Genomic DNA, 22,068 nt, shown 5'->3' with positions numbered 1-22,068 from the left:
TCGGGGCACGATTTCTGTCACACAAACCGACCGGTCACCCGAAATATCTCCACAAACAACTTCCAAAAGATGTCTGCTACCCTTAGATGCGGTAATTCAGCGGCTCTTCGGGTTATAGTGTGAGGATTACACCGATGTTGGGCAACAATCCCAACGGCGCTCTGATCCTTCTGATTTTGTTTCTTTCTGGTTGGGTTCGAATCAACAAACGGCGCAGAAGTGATGCGCAGTCGGCTCATTACATATGCAAAACTAAATAAGTGGCGCAGAAGCCCTGCGCAGTAGTCAACAGCCGGCTTCGACTCCGGAAGTTGTGTCACAACTTTGAGCAAGGAGGTTTATGCTTTGAGGGATTTAAACTTTATTTATTTTGCCGATTACAACGCAGGTATTTGAATATATTAGTAAGTATGCTTCGCTCGCTTTCTGCTGCTACAGAAAGTTGTACACAAATGGATCTTATGATCTTGAAGTAAGTGTAGTGTGGGCACTGGGTCACGTTTTGTAAGTTGTGGGGGGGGGGCAATATTAATGTTGATTTGTGTAAAACATAGAAGTTCTACTAGAACGTCAACAAATCTTATGCATATAGAACTATGCAGAACGTGGAAAAATTATGCCTATCGTTCTGACAGTCAGTGGGCTGCATTAGATTTCTTCATTTATATATAAAATAATTTTCTAACTTCTTGATTTCTTCCATGGTTGGACCTAAGAAAAAAGCATCTGATTATTGAAAAAAGAAATAATAGAAAAAAAAGCCCAGTCGTCGATTCGAGTACGCATGTGCAGTGTCAAAGGTGAAGGCCCCTGGCTTGTAAACAGTTGTCATCTCGACATTGTACATAACAATGCTCAGGCGAGTTTTGTTTACGTTTCAGGGGCCTACATCTTTGACACTGCACATGTGTACTCGAATCTACGAATGGGCTTATAGAAATATGGATCTAGACCTTGGACTGTTTACATGATCATCAACCACTGTGACCTAGACTATGGGCCATTCTTTAATAAAGCATTAGTAGTAATCGTGTATCTCTGCTATGTTTCATCTAACCCTTCCCTCTTCCTTCATGACCTCAATGAAATGTGGCCTGTATGGCGATTTGAGCTTCTCATGAAAAAAAAAATCAACCTTGACCTATGTCTTCCCAACACCTACCCACCGACCAAATATCATTTTAATCCATCGAGAGGATCTTGAGTTATGCTTTACTACAATAGTCTGGAAACAAACACACACGCACACACACAGACTACACACCTAAAACTATATCTCCATTTTTCATGGAGATAACAAAGATTCAAACAAACTGTCAAACAAACTGTTCTAAGCTGAATGTGAAACCAACATTAGTATCCTATCAAAGAGTTGCTGTCCACCATACAAAGGTTTAGAAAATTTCCTAATTGTCTACAATGCACTGCACTGTTATGATAATGTTGATTATATGATGAGAGAGAGATGAGAGAGAGATGAGAGAGAGAGAGAGAGAGAGAGAGAGAGAGAGATCATGAGACGCTTGTAATCTAAAATATATGTATTGTGTATTTCTATACAACAGGTAATCTGGTGCTGAACCATTACAATGCCAGGTAAAAGGAAACAGACTGCTCCGCGGAAAGCGGACGAACAGAAACGCCAGTGCTTGGCGTGGAACATGCAGGACATGTTCGTCAACAACTCAGCCACGACAGACGCTGGGCAGACAGTCGCCGGGCTGAGCAGTAGTCATGAACCATCACAGGTCACCACAGAACACAGACAAACCAACAGCCAATCAGACGGCTTCCTTGAGTCTTTGAATACTACTGACCAATCAAATGGCCTACATGCTGACCAATCCCTTGGAAGTGAAGTGCTGGATGTTGCCCACGGAGCAAAGTCTGTTCATTTCGACGAGTTCTCTGTCGTTGAAATTGACATTGGGTCGAGTCCACCTGCTGTTGAATCGTTCATGGACGGAATAACTGACTCAAGCGTTGGTAGTGCCACAAACGGCACAGTTTCCGCAGATCCAGCCGACGGCTACGACTTCTTCCTGACTTTGTTTGACTCTGTTGATGATGCCAAATGGCACTGCAGCCTGGGGACCATTGTTCTCAACTTGTTCTCCATTGATGGCTCAGGAAACCTGCCCAAAGTCCTGCATCCAAAGGCATCTCCTGTTCTGTACATCTTTGAACACACGGAAAAGCACGTCCTCCATCTTGAATCTCTGCCCGACCTTGAGGAAATTGAAGGTCACACGAATGACAGTGCAGACCTAGAGGAAGATGACCAAGACATACATGTATTTGCAACAACCGCCATCGGTGTCAGTATGCTTTCTGGTTTAGCCCATATGTACAAGAAGAAGGCAGCAAGACTGGTACTAAGAAGGTATGACCCTTTTCAAGGAACCTTGGAACTCCAGCTGTACCTCCTTGAGGAAGCCTTGAGCAGGCCGCAGTTTGCGAGCGAGGGTCTGACAGGTAAAGGTGTGTCCAGGAAGCTGAACAGAACGCTGCAGGAGTTGATGGAATATTTTCTTGGAATACCAATTCCAGGTATGATGCTTTCCCTCTCTTTTTCAGCATTGGCATGATTTGGTTTGATTCTTCATTTTCATTTATTCGTTGGGCAGCATATAGTACCCAGCAAAAGTTTTTCTTACGATACTTTTTGTACCTGTAAGCAAGGACTCTCATCTCCCAAATAAACGTACCGGTACGTTTATTTTTTTCAGCCTCAAAATCCACCCAGTACGTTCTTATTTTGGACGGTACGTTTATTGTTTTTTTGAAAATCCATCGGGGCTTTGCTGACCAGAGATCCCCCTTATGTCGAAAGTTTTTTTTTCCCATATTTCCCCGATATTTTTGCTCCTAAATCGCTATTTTTTGACCAAGCGGCGTGGACTTCCCCGCCGCTACAATGACCCAGCATTTGTGAAACCCTGGCGGTACTAACATATCGGTCGATCTCGCTACAAATTAACGTTGTTTAATAGGAGAAAATAAGACGGTACACTGAAGTTTTCAAATGTATTTTTCATATAAATAACTTTGACAGTCTCTGTTTAGATCGTAAACCAAAGCACGCTGATCAGAAAATAAATTACATGTATATGCCAGCGGCACACAATGTTTCAAGTAACGTTCATATACACATGTAACGTTAACATTACTCACGTGAGATCAAGGAGGTTAAAATAGCCTTTCCCAAAAACTTTGAAAAGCTACAAACAACACCTTGTAAAATTGTGTCTTAGCATTAGAAACTGTATAATCACTTCAAAAATATATTAGAACATTTCAATCCTACCACAAACATGTAACGTTACATTTAGTCCTTCGTAAATCGCCACAGTAAAGACGCACGGTAGTGATAGTCCGTGGGAATGTTTCTCATGCAAGGAAGAGCTCACCTCGAAGCATAGGCTGTAGGCCTCGGAAGGAGAGTTTGATAGGCCCGAAGAGTTTGATAGGCCCGAAAGCCGCCCTCGCCCGAAGCGCGCCCAAAGGGCGCGCGGATCCCGAACTTACCCGAAAGCCGCCCTCGCCCGAATTCCGCCGGAAGCGCGCGCCCCCGAAGCGCGCCCGAAGGGCGCGCCCCGTGGCGCCGCAGGCGCCAAGAGCGAATTCCGAGCGGAGCGAGGAATGAGCGATAGGTACGAAACCTCATTTCAAACAACCTAATTTTCTGCTAATTCCTTCGACTCAGGCACTTGGCTTGGTGGTGATTCTCATGTTTGGTGTCCTATTTACCCATGGAAAACACCTAGTTGATAAAAAACCGATGACAAAGGACGATACGAGGCATTTTGTAACGCCCAAAAATCCTTCTTTTCCCGACATGACCGTTACGGTCATGTCGGGAAAAGAAGGATTTTTGGGCGGCGTTACCGGCAGTATGCACGGCACCGCTGTTCACGGAACAATGACATCATGGCCGGCAGATTGGACCAGGCCGGTGCCATGCACGCAAGGGGTTTCGACACCGCTATTAACTAAGCTATCATTATGATAAGCGTTGGAAATGCCAGGATTGTGAACATAGATATCTTATTCATCATATATTTGTCTACCAGCATTGTACATGCGTTCCTATTTGCTTCTTATGTAACTCACTAGATATCGTAATTCTAGCCAGATTTACCAGCTAAAATCATACGATAAACGTGCTAAACCTTCCATTAAAACGACTATGACGTATCTTCAGTGTAACACATCTTTTGTGAGCATCCTGTTACTTTGTTACGTTGCAAAATGGGGACTGCAATGGACAGTAATAGGTCCGGATTGGCCCCCGAAAGATCGAAGACACCCCTTATGGTAACGGAGACCAGGAGTGCTGATTTCGTACCCTTAGATATTTTGAAGTTAGCTCCTCCGAGCGGCTGTCTCACATTGGACGACGGGGGGCCGTCGGGAGTATTTGCATAACTATGGGGTAGGATGTCTTACGCAACTGCTCAGCGGGGAAGACAAACTCGCTATTGTTTTGAGTCCGCGGAGCTGAGGCCTACTGCCCATGCTCGAAGAAGGGGAAACAATTTTTTTTTATCTATAAACAAAACTCCTTTGCCTCAGTCAGAAATGTGCATGACAATTTAACAAAAATTATTTTCTATAGTAAAGTCTATACACAAAATTAGATTGCAATCTAGTCACCGTTATTATCACATAAAAATGCTTTTAAAAAGATCACTCCTCTACAGAGAGAGTGCCAGACTTTCCAAGAATTTTGTGTGTAAGCCCCGCCCCTTACTGTGTTGGTGCCGCTACCATGGCTACTGTCTGGCTCACCCTTTCACAGGGCCTTTGATGTGTAACATGAGAACCCTGTGGTTTGTTGCCACCAAACCTCCGTCCATGTTGCAACATTGTACAGGGCCTGGCCTGATAGGCATCTAATTAACAAATTTGTTGACAATTTAGTCTCTCAAAATGAAAGTTTTTTTCTACATACAAGGGTGATTTTTGGATTTGAAATTATTTGGATTGCAACAACACTGAACCAAGGACAATATATGATATCCTTAACATTATGTAATAATGTGATTTTGTTCTATATGCAATGCATGACACAATAATGGCAAGTTCCTCCTTTTCTGTATGGCTTTTACAAATAAGTAATACTTTCACTGAGCATATATTCAGGATATTGTAATTTTCTGTTCAAGTTCTAGATGTTGATACATATCTGAAAAAAGGTGTGAAGTGAATTGAGAAGTTTGGTGACTACTTGTGTTTGATGATGTCACTTAATACAATTTTCCTTGATCACTTGCTTCAATTTCCAAGTAGGAAATGCATGTATCATGTACACTTTCACTTGTTGAAAATTGAAAGCACCGTTGGCCCCCGGTTAGGGGTCATAGCGGGGAACCTATGCCCAATTTTTCCAAAAATTTTGCATTCTATACATTTAAGTGTTACAAAGAGTAGGCCAGGGGTCCTTCCCAGTGTGAGTGTATCAACCTTACAGTCTAGTCAGGATTGACGTGATAGTCACCTGTTATGTCAATCTTTCCACAAATGTGGTAAATCTCAATAAGTAAATCAGGCATAAACGAATAAAAAGAACCTACCTGCTTATCATCTCCTTTCCCGAGGACGGATTAGTAGCATGGACACAGTTTATGTGTCAATTTGGTCATTTTCCAGGGGGTATGTTTATTCCGGGGGGTACGTTTATTAGATTTTGAAGATTTGTCCGGGGGGTATGTTTATTCCGGGGGGTATGTTTATTTGGGAGATGAGAGGAGGTTAAACCTCCTTGCTGTAAGGCTGTATTTTCTGAATTGTTAAAGGTCCTTCCCACATCATACTGTACGGGATGACACCCATCTTTGTCATAGTCTATAGCCAAATTGATAATGGCCCATGGGTGTGTATGCACAGATGACCTAAGAGCACTGATCTGCACTATCCCATATCTACTCTTTCCCGCAAGTGCTGGGTGCTAAGCAGAAAAGCAGTTATGCACACTTTTAGAATCTCTGGTTGTATAGCTCAGTTAAGAAATCAAAACCACTGCCTAATTCCATGCAAAGCTGACAGTGCTCTACCCACTAGGCCAATTTGCTTTGAATACTTGTTAATTTTTGTTTGGCAGTCAAAGTCATCTTCTGTTTTCACAGAGAGCTACCATGTGGTCCACAAGAAAAGACAGGATGTGGAGGGGCTGTACCGCCATGTCAGAGAGGCGCACCAGGGTGAAGACAGGTCGTTGACCCTTGACCCTCAGCATCACCTGCTGGTCCCCTCCCTGAGGCCTTACCAAAAAGAGGCCGTTCTGTGGATGTTGGAGATGGAACAGTACGGGACAGACTTGCAGCGGGAAAGCAGGGCACAAGGTATGAAGGATTTCAACTTAAAGGTGCCCTAAGCGATTTCAGGGGGTAAAACTGTATATATTGTGGATAAGGCAATCTGTATGAAATTGACATTTACTTCCCCATATCAACCCAGAATCCAGCCGTAAACGTCTTCTGTCAACAATTTTCGGTAACCTCCGGTTGCATGGCATCACAATGTCCGAGTACATTGAGACATGACCACGTGATTAATTGTCCAAAAGCGTTCAGGACTAATCGGTCAAAATTGTGCATGTTCGGTAGATTTGAAATAAATGGCTGGCCTCCAAGTGCTCAGATTTTCCATGAGATCCCACCACACAACGACATCGCATCTTGGTCGATATGCAATGGGATAGTGTTATTCAAACTTACTATGGATAGAAATCCCTAAATAATAAATAAATGATAATTTTGAAAATACGACTTTCAACACCCTAATATTGCTTAGGTTGCCTTTAACGGTGCACGCCGCAGTTCTTCTGCAACAGGCCTAGGGGTGGTTAGTAGTTAGTAGTGCACACAAAAAAAGTAGCGAAGGGGTTTCAGGGGCCAAGGTATGACTAGCCTGGGTAACCATCCTCTGTAGTAACCGCTTTGAGCCAGCGGAGGTTAATCAAAATGGACTTCAACTTATCGTTGCACACCGCAGTTCTTCTGCAACATGGGTCCTTAGTAGTAGTGCACGGAAAAAAGTGATAAAAGTGTTTCAAGGGCCTAGTTTTGACTAGCCTGGGTACCATCCTCCGTAAGTAACTGCTTTTGAGCCAGCAGAGGTTAATCAAAAATATTGAGCCAGCGGTTACTACAGAGCATGGTACCCAGGCTAAGGTTTGACCTCGCAATTTACATGTACCAAAATTAGAGAGGTTGAAGAAACAAAACTCAGTTGGTCTTGTGGCTGAAGGAATATCCTTTCACCTACTCTCATCTCCCAAATAAACGTACCGGTACGTTTATTTTTTTCGGCCTCAAAATCCACCCAGTACGTTCTTATTTTGGACAGTACGTTTATTGTTTTTTTGAAAATTCATTGGGGCTTTGCTTACCAGAGATCCCTCTTATATCAAAATTTCAGTTTTTTTCCCCATATTTCCCCTGTATTCTTGCTCCTAATTCGCTATTTTTCGACCAAATGACGTGGATTTCCCCGCCGCTACAATGACCCGGCATTTGTGAAATCCTGGTGGTACTAACATATCGGTCGATCTCGCTACAACGTAAACGTCGTTATTAGGAGAAAACAAGACGGCACACTGAAGTTTTGAATGTATTTTTCATATAAACAACTTTGACAGTCTCTGTTTACATCGTAAACAAAAGCACGCTGATCAGAAAAAAATTACAAGTAACGTTATATGCCAGCGGCGCACAGTGTTTCAAGTACGCATGTAATTACTCTACTCACGTGAGATACAGCCTTTCCCAAAAACTTTGAAAATCCCAAAACAACATCACGTAAAAATTGTGTCTTAGCATTAAAAACTGTATAATCACTTCCAAAATAAACCAAAACGTTTCAATCCTACCGCAAACATGAACATTTACTCCTTCGAAAATCGCCACAGTAAAGACGCACAAACTGTCACTGCTGTGCGTGGGAATGTTTCTCTTGCATGGAAGAGCTCACCTCGAAGAAGGGGAAACAACTTTTTTTATCTACAAATAAAACTCCTTTGCCTTTGTCAAAAATGTGTTTTACATTTTTACAAACAGAATTTCAATATCAAAGTCTATATATAAAATTGAAATGCAATATAGTCACCGTTATTATCACTTAAAAATGCTTTTAAAAAGATCACTCCTCTACAGAGAGAATGCCAGCGCTTTCCAAGAATTTTTAATGTAGCTTCTGTTAGCCCCGCCCCTTTTTGTCTTCGGCGCCGCCACTGTCTAGCTCAACCTTTCAAGTGAAACATGAGAACCCTGTAGTTTGTGGCAACAATTTACATTGTAACAAGCCTGAGGTTTCTCACAATGAATGTTTTTTCTGCATGCAAGGGTAATATTTGGATTTCAAATTATTTGGATTGCAACAACAAAAACCAAGAATATTATATAATATTGTCCTTGATATTATATAATAATGCCCTTGACACAACAAAATAATTTGTGGCAAGTAATGTTTTCAAATCTATGTTTCTATATGGAATGCATAGAAGATAAATGGCAAGTTGGGAAAGAAAAAAGTTACATCATATACATGTACATGTCATAGTTCTTCCCTTTCTATATGGCTTTTACATTAATAAGTAATACCTGTGATGACTATATATCCCGGATATTGTAATTTTCTGTTCATGTTCTAAATGTTGATACATTTGTATAAAAAAATGTAGACTTTGATTGAAAGTGTTGCCCATCCAAGTGAACTGAGGAGTTTGGCGACTTCTTGTTGTGTTTTGATTATATGTCAGTATATACAACAATATTCCTGGATCACTTGCTTCAAGTAGAAAATGCATGTATCATGTACATTTTCACTTGTTGAATTTGAAAGCACCGTAGGCCCCCTATTAGGGGTCATAGCGGGGAACTAATGCCCAATTTTTCAACATTACTACTTTTTTTTTTTGGAAGGGGCAAGGACGATTATAATTTGAACAAGATTTGTACAGTTATTCTGTTCAATATCTATACATGTTACTGGTATGGTTCTCAGACAGGCATAAATGAATAAAGAGAACCTGCTTATCATCTTCTTTCCCTCTGACAGAAGTAGCATGGACACAGTTTATCTGTAAATTCGGTCATTTTCCGGGGGGTATGTTTATTCCGGGGGGTACGTTTATTAGATTTTGAAGATTTGTCCGGGGGGTATGTTTATTCCGGGGGGTATGTTTATTTGGGAGATGAGAGTATACTAGCACATAGTTACTTTTCTTAAGAGTAATTCGTAGCTGTATAGGAAAAGACGGTACTTAGACTTGAGGATGTGCAGCCTCCAATATAATTGAAACCTGAAACAAACTTGGGTGTGCCCCCTTGAAGTTGAAGGTCTTGGATGTAGTGTGATAGACTTTTCCCGACTACTCATCATAACAAGGCCTTGATTATAATCATCATTTTAGCTGATAAGGTAGTGGCGGTATGTGACTGCATTAGACCCCATAGCAGGCTTTGCAATTTCTTGATTCAACCAGGCACAGAATTGATCCAGCTTAATAATGGTTTATTGGTCAGAAATTACCCGTGCAATGGCAGCCAGTGCTGATCATGAATTGCTGCAGGGATTGCAATCACATAATACAGAACAGATACATATTTGCTCCACACTTGCACTTTGTTGAACTGTCGCAAGGGTCTGGGCGACTGCCATTCAGCGCCAGCAAGTGACCTCAATACAACCTTCCCCAACCGAAGTCAGGTACCCATTCACACCTGGGAAATTCGTAAAGTGCCTTTCCCAAGGGCACAACATCTGGGCATATCGGGGTTTGGAAACCGGGACCTCTCGGCTCCGGGCGAAACGCCCTACCGATTACGCCACACGATGCCAATAAAAATCGACCCCGTTGGAGTTTGATTCTGACCGTTCATACCACGCTTCTTGAATCAGGATCAATCCCATGCCTGAGTGGATCCAGATTCGCGAAGCTTGGTACGAACGGGATCTTAAGTTTTCTCTGTTCCCTTCAGCTGGTGAGCTTCACTTGCTGTGGAGGGAGGTCCAAATGCCAGATGGTCAGACTTTATTCTTCAACAGATACACGGGAAGGTGGGATCACATTTTCTGTGTTCTTATTTCAGTAACTTTAGTTCTGTTCAGCAAGTTTTAGCCCACAAGACTGGTACCAATTCTCACTACTGTTCAACCAGTCTATATATATACTAGATATTTTAAAACAGAAGGAAAAGAGACATGCAATTTAGAATAATACGTAAACCTTTACTGTATACAATGTATTGTGATAACAAGTTGAATTGTAGATCTTCCAAAACAGTGCCCAGATATTCGGAGTGAATGTAGCGTTTGCTATTTTTAGTATTAATAATATGTCGGACTGAATCAAGCTTTACATAAACAGATTGAATTGTGAATCTTCCTAGCTTCCGTTGCAGACTCCAGAAGGACATGATTATGTTTGTTTTTTTAAATTACGCACTGTTTTCAGATAAGTTGTTGTTTTCTTTTTACATTTTTCCCTAGCCGAGGAATGTAGCAAGTAACAAAAAAAGGAAGAAAACAGCCCGTAATTGAAAAAAAAGGTCCTTCCAGCGAGAGTCTGCAACTGAGGCTACGTCTTCCAACATACTAGAGTAGTAGTGCCCTGATATTCATTTTAGTGAACTGTTTTTTCTATGTTGCAACTGAAATATATAATGCTCCCTTCCTGTCCCCAGCCTGTGTAAAGAGAAACAGTCAGGCCTGGTGCCCATTCCTGGTGGGATCCTGGCGGATGAGATGGGCCTGGGGAAGACTGTGGAGGCGCTGGCACTGATGCTTCTCCATCCACGCCCCGGCTTCAACAGGACAACCAGCGCTGCAGGGTGTATGCTACAGGACAAGAACAGGACAACAGTTGGTATGTTACAGAATAAGAACAAGACAGCAGATGCTATAGCTGGTACAATACAGGATGAGAACAGGACAACCAGTGCTGCAGAGTGTACGCTACAGGACAAGAACAGGACAACAGTTGGTATGTCACAGGATGAGAACAAGACAACGAATGCTACAACTAGTTGTACACTACAGGATGAGAACAGGACAGCAGATGCTACAGCTGGTACAATACAGGATGAGAACAGGACAGCAGATGCTATAGCTGGTACAATACAGGATGAGAACAGGACAACCAGCGCTGCAGGGTGTATGCTACAGGACAAGAACAGAACTACAGCTGGTATGTTACAGGATGAAAACAAGATAACAGGTGCTAAAGCTAGTACATTACAGGATGAGAACAGGATAGCAGATGCTACAGCTGGTACAATACAGGATGAGAGCAGGACAGCAGATGCTACAGCTGGTACAATACAGGATGAGAACAGGACAGCAGATGCTACAGCTGGTACATTACAGGATGAGAACAGGACAGCAGATGCTACACCTGGTACATTACAGGATGAGAACAGGAAAGCAGATGCTATAGCTGGTACATTACAGGATGAGAACAGGACAGCAGATGCTACAGCTGGTACAATACAGGATGAGAGCAGGACAGCAGATGCTACAGCTGGTACAATACAGGATGAGAACAGGACAGCAGATGCTACAGCTGGTACAATACAGGATGAGAACAAGATAGCAGATGCCACAGCTGGTACATTGCAGGATGAGAACGGGACAGCAGATGCTACAGCGCGTACATTACAGGACAAGAACAGGATAGCAGCTGCTTGTACAACTCAGGGTGAAAACAAGACATCATCTGCCACAGCTATTACATTTCAGGAAAAGAACAGAATGTCACCAGATATAAAGAAGTCTGAAGTACAATGCAATGGAAAAGACGATGTTACAGTGACATTTAGCAAGGACACAAACTGTTGCAAAACCCATGTACATGTGGAAAGTAGCAAAATGGATATAACTGCTGGCAAGTCTAACGCACATCCAGAACTGAATAGGAGTTCTACAGAAAACAGTAACAATGTTTTACTGAAGTTGAAAGAAGAAGAAGCAAGTGTAATGGAGGTTGCAAATCTCGTGTCAGAAAAAACTGACTCAGAGAATACAGCTGCTGGTATTCAGCAGACTTCTACGCACAACAGTTCCAACGGTCCAGCCATCTTACAGCCAAACGGTCCTGATGGCAAGGAATCGGTCTGTAAAATGACTGGCCTTACATTGTCAGGTTCAGAAATAAGTGAACGCACCTTAGTTTGTGAAGGCACTTCTGTTCAAGGCAGTGTTGAGGAGAAAGGAAGGGCAAAAGAAGCGTTACATGCAGCTACCGTGTCAGGTACTGTCTCTGCTGCTTGTGTAGTAAGCATGGAGTGTCCAGGAGAAATAACATGTACAACACAAGACACTGTAGATTCTCATACAACTGCTTCGCACGCACAAGAACAACGAAGTAAAGCTAGTCAAGAAGTCCAAGCACAACAACCAAGCACTTCAAGCACTGATGCCCAACGACAAAAACGGCAAAAGAAGTCATCAAGGAAGACAGCCACCAAGGAAAAAAGCAAAAAGTCTAAGAAAGGAGCAACCCTTGTTGAGCCAGTGTACATCCCTGCGCCAGAGAGTTGCAATGTCCAGAGCACAAACAGGTAAGCCTTCTTTCGACCTTGTATTGGATAAACAGTAGAGTTTCAGATGTCTTTTGAGGGATCTTTCTTTACTCTACTAGCAGGGGTTCATCTAAATCAGAAAAGAGGGGCGCTGCACCCTCTTGTTTCAGCCCAACGCCCCCTTGTCGAATTCAGATTTTAGCTAAATCCCCAGCATACAGCCTTCCTCAGCGATTGATTCTTCCATAGATACATAGAATTCGCTCCCTCGCCTGTGTATGCTCCCTCTTGTTCAATTTTTCTAGAAAAACCCCTGACTAGTACATTATTGTACAAAAAACCCATGTGCAGGCCCAGGGGACTAAGCCCAAACCCCAGCCCCCTCACATTATTGGACATATAATTAGTACATGTACTTTTATTTCTGGTATAGGTTCAAGGATGTTAAAAGTTAAAGTCCTTCCCGCACCGAAGGTGCATAAGGCGGCGCCCATCTCCGGTTTCACAGCCCTTGGGCCACACAACTCTGTGCAAGTCACTACTTCAGCAGGAGACTAGTCCACTGGTAGTGGTGTGTGTTTAACTGCCATACTCTTTCCCAAATGCTGAGTGCTAAGCAGAGAAAGCTGTATGTACCATTTTTAGAGTCTTTGGTATGGCCCGGTCGGGGTTCGAACTCGCGACCTACCGTATGCAAGGCCATTGCATCGGTTACAGGTTCAAGGATAGCTGGCTTTAAAACTTTTCAAGGATTCAAGATTTTTGTTATCTTTCCGATATCCATATGAGTGTTTTATGTTTATGTAAGATTTTCATCTTAAGGCCTCTTAACTGTATTCTTGGTAAAAGATATAAAAGAAAATTTAGGTAAGTCAATTTCTTAGCACTAATGGTGTTATAAAAAGATTCCTTACCACAGTCTTTCTACAAGCTTAAGGTTGCACATTTGTCCTATAGGTTTGAGTGCATCTGCGGTGTGACAGACGCACATGTGGACGGCAGGACTCGGCTCCAGTGCTGGCGGTGCGGAAACTGGCAGCACGCCGTGTGTGTCAACTATGACGCGACCTCCGAACCCACCGAGATGGCCGAGCCCTATCACTGTCCACACTGCTCTGTCAGCTTGGTATGTAGGCCTTACACTTACACTTACAGAGTCATGGCTGGTCACCAGATGTATCTTCATATATACAGACTAACATCTGTTATACTGTTCTAATCAAAAGTATACTCTAGAAAGCATAGACGTCTGCCAATGTCGTATGAAAGACTCTGTGTATGAAGTCTTTGTTTTTGGTCTGTGGGCTTGTTTTTGTTGGTGTTGGTTCGTATTTGTTTGAGTACACTGTCAGTAGAGTGGCAGGAAGTCAGTGATTGGAATGATGACTTTAAAGCTCAAACTTGCCAGAGTGGCAGGAAATCAAGTTCAGAGATGGTAGAATTAGACGTTAAGCAGACTTGTTACACTTGTATGTTTTATGTGCAATTTTCTGCAGTTTGAAGGAAAGCTGTGTATGAAGGAAACTGACATTGTTTAGGGGTTCTTTCATCAATTCCTGGATCTTCATCCATTCAATCTTAAATGCATTGATGCCCTCTTTTGCACACATGACAGGAAACTAAGAAATGCACACAAGTTCAGCCAGTTTAGATGTAGAACGTTCCGATTCATGAATGCCACACTGCCATATTGTGTAAAGCTGACCTTAAATGAAATGTGAGCGTCCCACACTTTGTAGAACTTCATCTTATAAATTATGCATTCTTTATAAAAGAATGCAAGATTATGAGTATGAGCCTTGTTGTACAGTACACTGGCGACAGGCTACAAAAGTGTATTTTACTGTGTATGTATGATGTATGATAATAAAAACCAGTATATGTGTAAACGTCTGTAACCTGCCATGTTTCAGCCTGCTGTCCCATCAGGGGCTACCCTCATCATCTCCCCGGCACCCATCAGCCACCAGTGGGTCGATGAGATCAACAGGCACGTCAGGAAGTCCGCCATCAACATGCTGGTTTGTTTAGCACTTTTTTTTATCTCCATGAAAAATTGAGACTTTTTCATGGAGATATTGTGTGAGTGTGTTTGTGTTTGTGTCCGGATGCTTAAAGTCAGCATTACTCAAGAACGTTTAAATGGATTGTAAAGATATTTGGCATGTTGGTAGGTGTTGGGAGAACAAGGGTCAATGTCGATTTTGGGCCCCCTGGTATGTAACACTGGAACTGCGTTGGCGTTTTTGTCAAAATCTTCCAAGGAGAATAACTGAACAAAGGAACGACAGATTTCCATGTTATTCGATAGGCAGGTAGCTTGGACAGATATGTACACAATGAAGTGCAAAAATTATGCAAATTGGGACTGAATTTGCAGAAGTAATTAGGAAAATCTATATTTTTTAATCAGGCAAGGCCATGTTGATTTGATTCTATGGATTACATCTGCGTGCACATCAATTTTCGTCCATTTCCAAAGAAAAAAAGTTTTCTACGTAATACTGTAGATCGTGCAAAGCAGCTACAAAATGAGCAAGTGTATGCTGTAAATTGCAAAATGATTTTTAAAACTTTGGAAAACGGATACTAATGCATAGAATGCCAAACTCAAAGAAGAAGATGTGAAAGACCAAAAAGGAAGACTCCATTATTTCGTATACTTTTCTCTGTGTGTTTAGTCATTTGTTCAGCCTTCCTGACTGAACAGATTTCATAATGAAGGCAACTTTTTTTTGCTTTTGAGCCTTTTGAGGTCCCAAAGCCTTTTGAGGCTGTAGGGGCAGTGGTTTCTCTCCCACTGTGTCTAGGGCATGGTATTGGAAGGCAGAGCCCATCCCTCTCCTTCCACTACCTTTTACCTCCCCAACCAAACTCAGGTACATGTACCCATTTTAACACCTGGGTGGAGTGAGCAAAGCTGCGTCCCAAGGACACATCGTCTAGCCGGGAATGCCAGGAATCGAACCTGAGACCTCTCAATCTGTTATCTGATATCCTAGCCATTTGATGCCGCTTGACTTGTCATCAGACAAGTGGTTAGAGACTCTCCATCTGCTTGAGGGTTTAGATCATTGTTTTAAATTAAGTGCTGGCAAGCATTACTTACTTCTTGACATAGCTAGAATGTGGAAAGATTGAATCTTGGCCAACTGACACTCATTTGTCTTCAATACTACTGGAAAAGGTTGCCCTGTCACACAGTTGACGTGTCTCAGCTGTATTTGTTGATTGGCAGAACGTCATCCAGAGGTTTGCGCATATTTAATGAGAATTAAACAGTTCTCCAACTCAAAAAATTTTCACTCACCGGAATTTTCGACCGAATCACCCGGTCTTCATCAGCTGACTCAAGTGCTGTAGACATGTGATTACGTGAGTCAAAATTATGTATGTTACCAAGTGAACTCATGCTGGTTGCGCATATTTTTAGCTTAAAGATCTACCCTATCATATTTAAGGGGGCTTGCCCGAGGATGGTCAGAATGCCAGACGTATAATTTCCTGAAACATGACTTGTCACATGTAGAGGTCGGCAGATCGATCTGCTTGACAGGGGCCTTGGGAAGACAAATTTTAAGCCATAGTCCACTGCTTATTGTTAAGACCTTTTTTCTTATACCATTTTATATCACCATTCACAACACCATTCATTATGATATTGATGAAAAATTGTATCTCTCCCCCCAGGTGTACAGTGGTGTGAAGAAACAGGGCTTCCTCCAGCCTAAGGTCCTGGCAGACCACGACATCGTCATCACTACATACGATGTGCTGCGCCTGGAGCTTAACTATGTAGACATCCCTCACAGCAACAGTGAGTTACCAGTCAATCAATCAACCACTCAACCAATCAACCAATCACTGGTGTGCCAAATTTCCTTGGCACAAAGGAGCAAAGCAATGTATACTTTGTTTAATAATCTCACTCATATGTAATGCCCACATCTAGAGGGAGTCTTATGTATACTGGCTGAAGATAGAAAGTATGTGCGAACTGTTTCTGCACTCAAAGTAATCTTCAAGACATGCCTTTAGTAATAGACTCGTACCTTCTATATGTAAATCAGGGCTGTCTCCAGTACCCATCTCTCCAGCCCTGGACAGAAAGTTGTTGGTTAGGCCACATCCGGTTGAAAAATCTGACCTGCAGTCTGTGACTATTGAAATTGATGAAAATATATTTTCGTGAGCTTGAAATGATTAAACAACGAAAATAAACATGGGCTCCCAAACAACAAGTGAGATGGAAAAAGAATTAAAACTGGAGACAGCCGTGCTGTAAATAATTCAAAATTTATGTGATGTGATTGATTATACAATGTAGTTTGCATATCATTGGTACTGTTGTTTCATTTGCTGGTTTAATCATGATAATACTTCAAAGGTGTCAAGTCAAGTGAAAGCCTTTAGTTTCTTTCGAATACTTGTTCGGCCACACAGGCCGCTTTTCAACAAGGTCAAAGTAGAGGGGGAGGATTCACGGATAACGAGTACAAAAGAAACTTTACATTAGATATTAAATACATGAAAAAACCAAAGCTTGTTCCCCACACCCAGGTGCAGAGGGTCGTCGTTTCCGGCACCAGAAGCGGTACATGGCGGTTCCGAGCCCCCTCCCCTCCGTGGAGTGGTGGAGGGTCTGTCTGGATGAGGCTCAGATGGTGGAATGTACCACTGCAAAGGTAAGGGGTTTTGTTTGAGTAGAATTCCTTGTGAGCATATAAGCTGTCTTTGTGAAAAGCTTTACTCTCCAAGCAGAGGTTGGCTGGGAAGGTTTTGTTCTTAATAACGGCCATCTTACATTTGTATCATATGATCATATGCCACCTTTTATATGATAAGAAGGTCACAATCTTCCCTGCTAACCTCTGCTTGGAGAGTAAAAACATTACAAACATGGCAATATTTTCATTCTTTCAACACTGTCAATGAAGTTCAGATTCATGCTTCCTTAGATTTACATGTCCTTAACATTAATGAGTCAGTGATCCTGGAGAAGGCCAAATGTTCAGGGAAAAATTGATTGTGAGTTTGCTTGTGTCATAAGAAAGTAAAACTTTGAAATAACTCTGTGTTAGAACTTATCATGATGAGTACATGTTGATGTTGATTTTGAAGGAAAGTTATGATGCTGTGTGATATTTGGAGTTTCTTTAAACACAACCAGGAATCTCACCTGCTGACGTTTCGGTGTCTGTCGGATACCTTCTTCAGAGCTTCTGACTGGAGTACTGCTTCTCGCCGCTCGCCAGTCAGAAGCTCTGAAGAAGTTGTCTGACAGACACCGAAACATCAGCAGGTGAAATTCCTGGTTGTGTTAAAAGAAACTCCAAATATCCTATGTTCTACCAACCTGATGAAGCTATTTTCGAATGTAATGCTGCAATTTCCTCTCCAGGCAGCTGAGATGGCTCTCCGACTCAGTGCTGTTAACAGGTGGTGTGTGACAGGCACACCCATACAGAGGAACCTGGAAGGTTAGTAGTTACTGTAACAGTTATAGTTACGTAGTAGTTACAGTTATGTCCTTGGTGCTGAATGACGGCTACACCATTCTTACTGTCCTTGGTGCTGAATGACAGCTACACCACTCTTACTGTGTAGTAAAAAGGTCACCTTCTTTGAGGCCGTAGGGGCAGTCACCAGGGTTGTTGGATTAATCCACCATTATCTTAATGGCATTGTATTGGAAAGCAGAGCCCATCCCTCTCCTTCCTCTGCCTTTTACATGTACCTCCCCAACCAAAGTCAGGTACCCATTTTTACACCTGGGTGGAGTTAGGAAAGTCATGTTAAGTACTACCTTTCCCAAGGACATATCGTCTGGCCAGGAATGTCTGGAATCGAACCCATGTGCCAAAAAACACGAAGCTGGTATGCTAAATGTGCCAACATCTGTACATTAATGCCACCAAGAGCCGTAAATTTTTCAATGCAACCTATCGCCTTGTTGACTGTACCAGTACTGAACATTGAACATGTATAATCAGTAAATAGCGCCTATTTTTCTTGTCATGACTAAGAATAATGGGAGCTTAATAACTAATAGACAGTTGTAATGCGGGGTTAATGATCTGAAGCCTTGCGTCCTAGTGAAAGTGTAAGATGCCCAACTGTGTTGGAATGTCTTGTGTCAGGCAGGGGATGGTAGAGTGAGTCATTGTGGCCTTCTCAGAAAGTAGAAGGAATGGAAAGGCACTGATTACAGGATGCAACTCAGAGAATGGGCAATTCAGTATTGTCAAGGGAGGTATGCCTCGAGGATGTGAGGGAATATAAGGTGAAGAAGAGTAAATTTTAAGGAAGTCACTTGTCCAGGCTCCCAACACAGTGACAGTATCAGTGGTCAGAAATTTGCGAACTTTGTGCAGGAAGAGAGCACAAAGCCCCCTGATCTCACAATGTAAGCAGGTCAAGAGAGAGATTGAAATGGGTAGCACTCAAGACCTGGTACCTTGCCCCCTATTTCTGCCACAACGAAGTGTGTTTTGTCATGTTTGTGTCTTGTAAATAAGATAGGAGAGGACAAAGCTGGGGGAACTATAATTAAACTGGATTAAAACACAATCCTTTTTTCCACCTGCCCAGATATGTATGGTTTGCTCCTGTTCCTGTGCGTTGACCCCTACTGGGTAAAGCACTGGTGGGAGCGGCTTCTATACCAGCCATATTGCCATGGCAACCCACGCCCCATGTACGACGTCATCGCCAAGGTCATGTGGAGGACAGCCAAGAAGGACGTTCTTGATCAGGTGGGTCTTAAAGGAACAGGTGATCCAAGGGATACCTTCAAGACTTAGTCTAACTCTTCTTCATACTGACAGTTGAATAAAAAATAGATTAGAGGATGAAATAAAAAAGACCTGTTACAGTAGTATTTGTCCTCAGGCCTTGAGCCTAGTGTACATAATGTATGCTGATAGTGTCTGAGTGTGTTTTGTGCTTGGAATGGGAAATGCTGTATAAAGCCCCTGTCACACATAGCCTATTCTCCAAGCAGAGGCTTCGATCGAGAGGGGTAAGTTTTGTCCGGGATTTCTAACGTTCCTCTCCTCTCGAGGAACGTTAGAAATCCCGGACAAAACTTACCCCTCTCGATCAAAGCCTCTGCTTGGAGAATACACATAGCCACCCTTGGTTGGATATAGTTGTCAAGAGCAAAATTGTGGGATTAGGTCCTGAATGTGGGGCGGGGGCTAAGCTGAAAAATCTTGTGGCTCGGTGGCACTGTGACTTTGTGGTTACTGTAGTTGACTCTGAAGGTACTGACTTCCAACTTCCTGACAGGTCCTAAAGTTATGCTCTTGGGAAAGGTACCAATTTCCTCATGATCACTTGACTCGTGTGTAAAAAAAAAGTGCCTAAGCTTCAGCTATAGGGACATGTTTTGGATAGGATGTCTGATGATGTTAAATGGAGGTCCTATGTTTCGAGCATGATATTGTTAAAGAAGCCACCACACTTGTAGAGTAGGGATCCATCCCTTTGCAAGTGGATCATAAATAAATCTGCCTGGATATGCTGCTTATACTCTTCAGTACAAACTTAGTGTGCAGGTTACTGGGTATGCAACACAAGCAAACATACAAACCTCCCCACAGATCAACCTACCCCAGCAGACGGAGGAGGTCCACTGGCTGAAGTTCTCCCCGGTGGAGGAACACTTCTACAGGAGGAAACACGAGGACTGCTCCAGACACGCCTTCAAGGTGCTGAGTCAGTGGCACGACCTGGACACCAAACTGTGTCAGCTGGACAGGAGAACCATGCAGACTGTGAGTTTGCTGAGTTTGAGTTTATTTAGATCCACAATTAGCTTAAAGGCATCCAGAGCATTTTATGAGGCTTGAAACTTGAATAAAAAACTCAAATTTCTAGTCATTCCAACACATAGTAAGTTTCGATAACATCATACCATTACATATCGACATTAAAGGAGCAAAAATACGATATGGTTGTGTGGTAAGAACTGATAGAAAATCCAAGCCCTAATAGACTGGTCCTGACTGTCCATCACAATAAGCGGTTCGACCAATTAGAGAGTCCGTCAAATATTTGCATTTTTATGTTTTAATTTTGCATTTCTACGTTTTGACGGAGGTGGGGGGGGTTATGGTATCGGTTTATTTACACTAGGCGCGTGAAACTAAAAGATCACCATGATTGTAGCATATTTTTGTGACGCTTTTGAGCACTCTTGATAAGAAATCCGCACGCAAATGTGGTAAACAGTGGCATTAAATGTCAATTTCATAAAGATTACAGCAACAAGAATATTTCCAGTTTTCAAGCCTCATAAAGCTCTGGGTGCCTTTAATACAAAATAATACATTGCAGCTACTCTTCCTGTGGTCCTTATCAACAAACATAACTGGACAAAACTTAATGACCCACAGGAACATAACATATACAGAATATATTACATGACCTTTAGTTCTCTTTCATTAATGTGTACATTGTAAATGAAAGATAACTAAAGGCTACTTGAGGTCCATATAAAATGTGAACAATATAGTAATTATTTTACAGTTTCAAGCCATTCTAGGTGCTGAACATTCTGTAAAGAATCCTTTTTTCTGAGCATTTGTTCTGGACTTCAATCAGTAGTTGAATGGTTTGTGATTTAGAAGATGATTGTGTTTAATAACCATTTGTGGTCTGTTTGTACAGAGAAACTGGCTCACAGTCCGTTTTACGGAAAGTCACTACACTTTTGACAAAATATTTAGCCTCTACACACAATGAAAAAATTCACAACTTTTGGGGAGCTTTCAAGACAATTACTCCGTCTCTTCTTCAACCTGATAATATCGTCATAGAGTTCTATTGTCATGTAGCTGATGATTTTGACAAGCAACTGTCTTGTTCCTTTAAGATGCTGTGGCCCCTGCTGAAGTTGCGGCAGGCCTGCTGTCACCCTCAGGCTGTCAGAGGGGAGTTTCTTCCTCTGCACAAAAGGTGAGACTCATGTATACTCCTTACTCTTGTTGATAGAATATTAGGTATCAATTGATTACATGCAAAACAAGGTTTTATACTTTTATTAATTACAGGGATGTGTGAATTGCCCTCTTCCCAGTCCACTGACCTATAGATTTAGTTACACAATGTTTTAGAATATTGAAACAAGTTGGAACAAATGGTGAATGTATGTTGTAACAGCTTAGAAACAAATACGTCATGTAACATGTTCAATGTCAGAAATTTTTCTAACATGTTGGAACACTGTAGAAAATATTTAGAACATCAAAGAAATGTTGGAAACTGTTTTGAAAATGTTTTAACACCCACATTGATTCTACCCTCAGGCTGGAAATATGCAATTTTTGACAAAATTGATCCTCGTAGATATTGTTATTGTTAACTTGATCCAACGAACTAAAAGACAGCTTTCCAACTTGTGTCTGTCTACATCAGCTAAGGCCACAACAATTTAATTTCTTGGTTAGCAGATTTTTAGTTTCAATCTTAGCAACAAAAAAATCATGAAAACAGAAAGCTGGGGCGAAAACTTGCACCTGACCCTCAACGGTTCACACCC

General features: G+C 42.0%; 1 protein-coding gene across 2 annotated transcripts in view; it reads left to right on the top strand.

Moving 5' to 3' along the window:
• The first annotated feature begins 284 nt into the window (after window positions 1-284).
• LOC136422520 (E3 ubiquitin-protein ligase SHPRH-like) overlaps window positions 285-22,068 on the top strand; it is a 46,155-nt gene continuing 24,371 nt past the window's right edge. Inside the window, exons 1-13 of one of the 2 annotated variants that reach the window (XM_066410295.1) lie at window positions 285-404; window positions 1,566-2,550; window positions 6,129-6,344; window positions 9,984-10,062; window positions 10,689-12,563; window positions 13,482-13,650; window positions 14,438-14,545; window positions 16,215-16,341; window positions 17,085-17,209; window positions 17,926-18,004; window positions 19,116-19,279; window positions 20,129-20,302; window positions 21,403-21,485. In XM_066410295.1, coding sequence (XP_066266392.1) covers window positions 1,590-2,550; window positions 6,129-6,344; window positions 9,984-10,062; window positions 10,689-12,563; window positions 13,482-13,650; window positions 14,438-14,545; window positions 16,215-16,341; window positions 17,085-17,209; window positions 17,926-18,004; window positions 19,116-19,279; window positions 20,129-20,302; window positions 21,403-21,485 — 4,160 coding nt within the window. In that variant the 5' untranslated portion in view covers window positions 285-404; window positions 1,566-1,589. The remainder of the gene's footprint in view (window positions 405-1,565; window positions 2,551-6,128; window positions 6,345-9,983; window positions 10,063-10,688; window positions 12,564-13,481; window positions 13,651-14,437; window positions 14,546-16,214; window positions 16,342-17,084; window positions 17,210-17,925; window positions 18,005-19,115; window positions 19,280-20,128; window positions 20,303-21,402; window positions 21,486-22,068) is intronic. The other variant, XM_066410302.1, reaches the window with a different exon arrangement.

The sequence above is a fragment of the Branchiostoma lanceolatum genome, chromosome 1 (genome assembly GCF_035083965.1).
Source record: "Branchiostoma lanceolatum isolate klBraLanc5 chromosome 1, klBraLanc5.hap2, whole genome shotgun sequence".
Classification (NCBI taxonomy): Eukaryota; Metazoa; Chordata; class Leptocardii; order Amphioxiformes; family Branchiostomatidae; genus Branchiostoma; species Branchiostoma lanceolatum.
The sequence above is the reverse complement of the archived record's forward strand: the minus strand, read 5'-3'. Positions and strand labels throughout refer to the sequence as shown.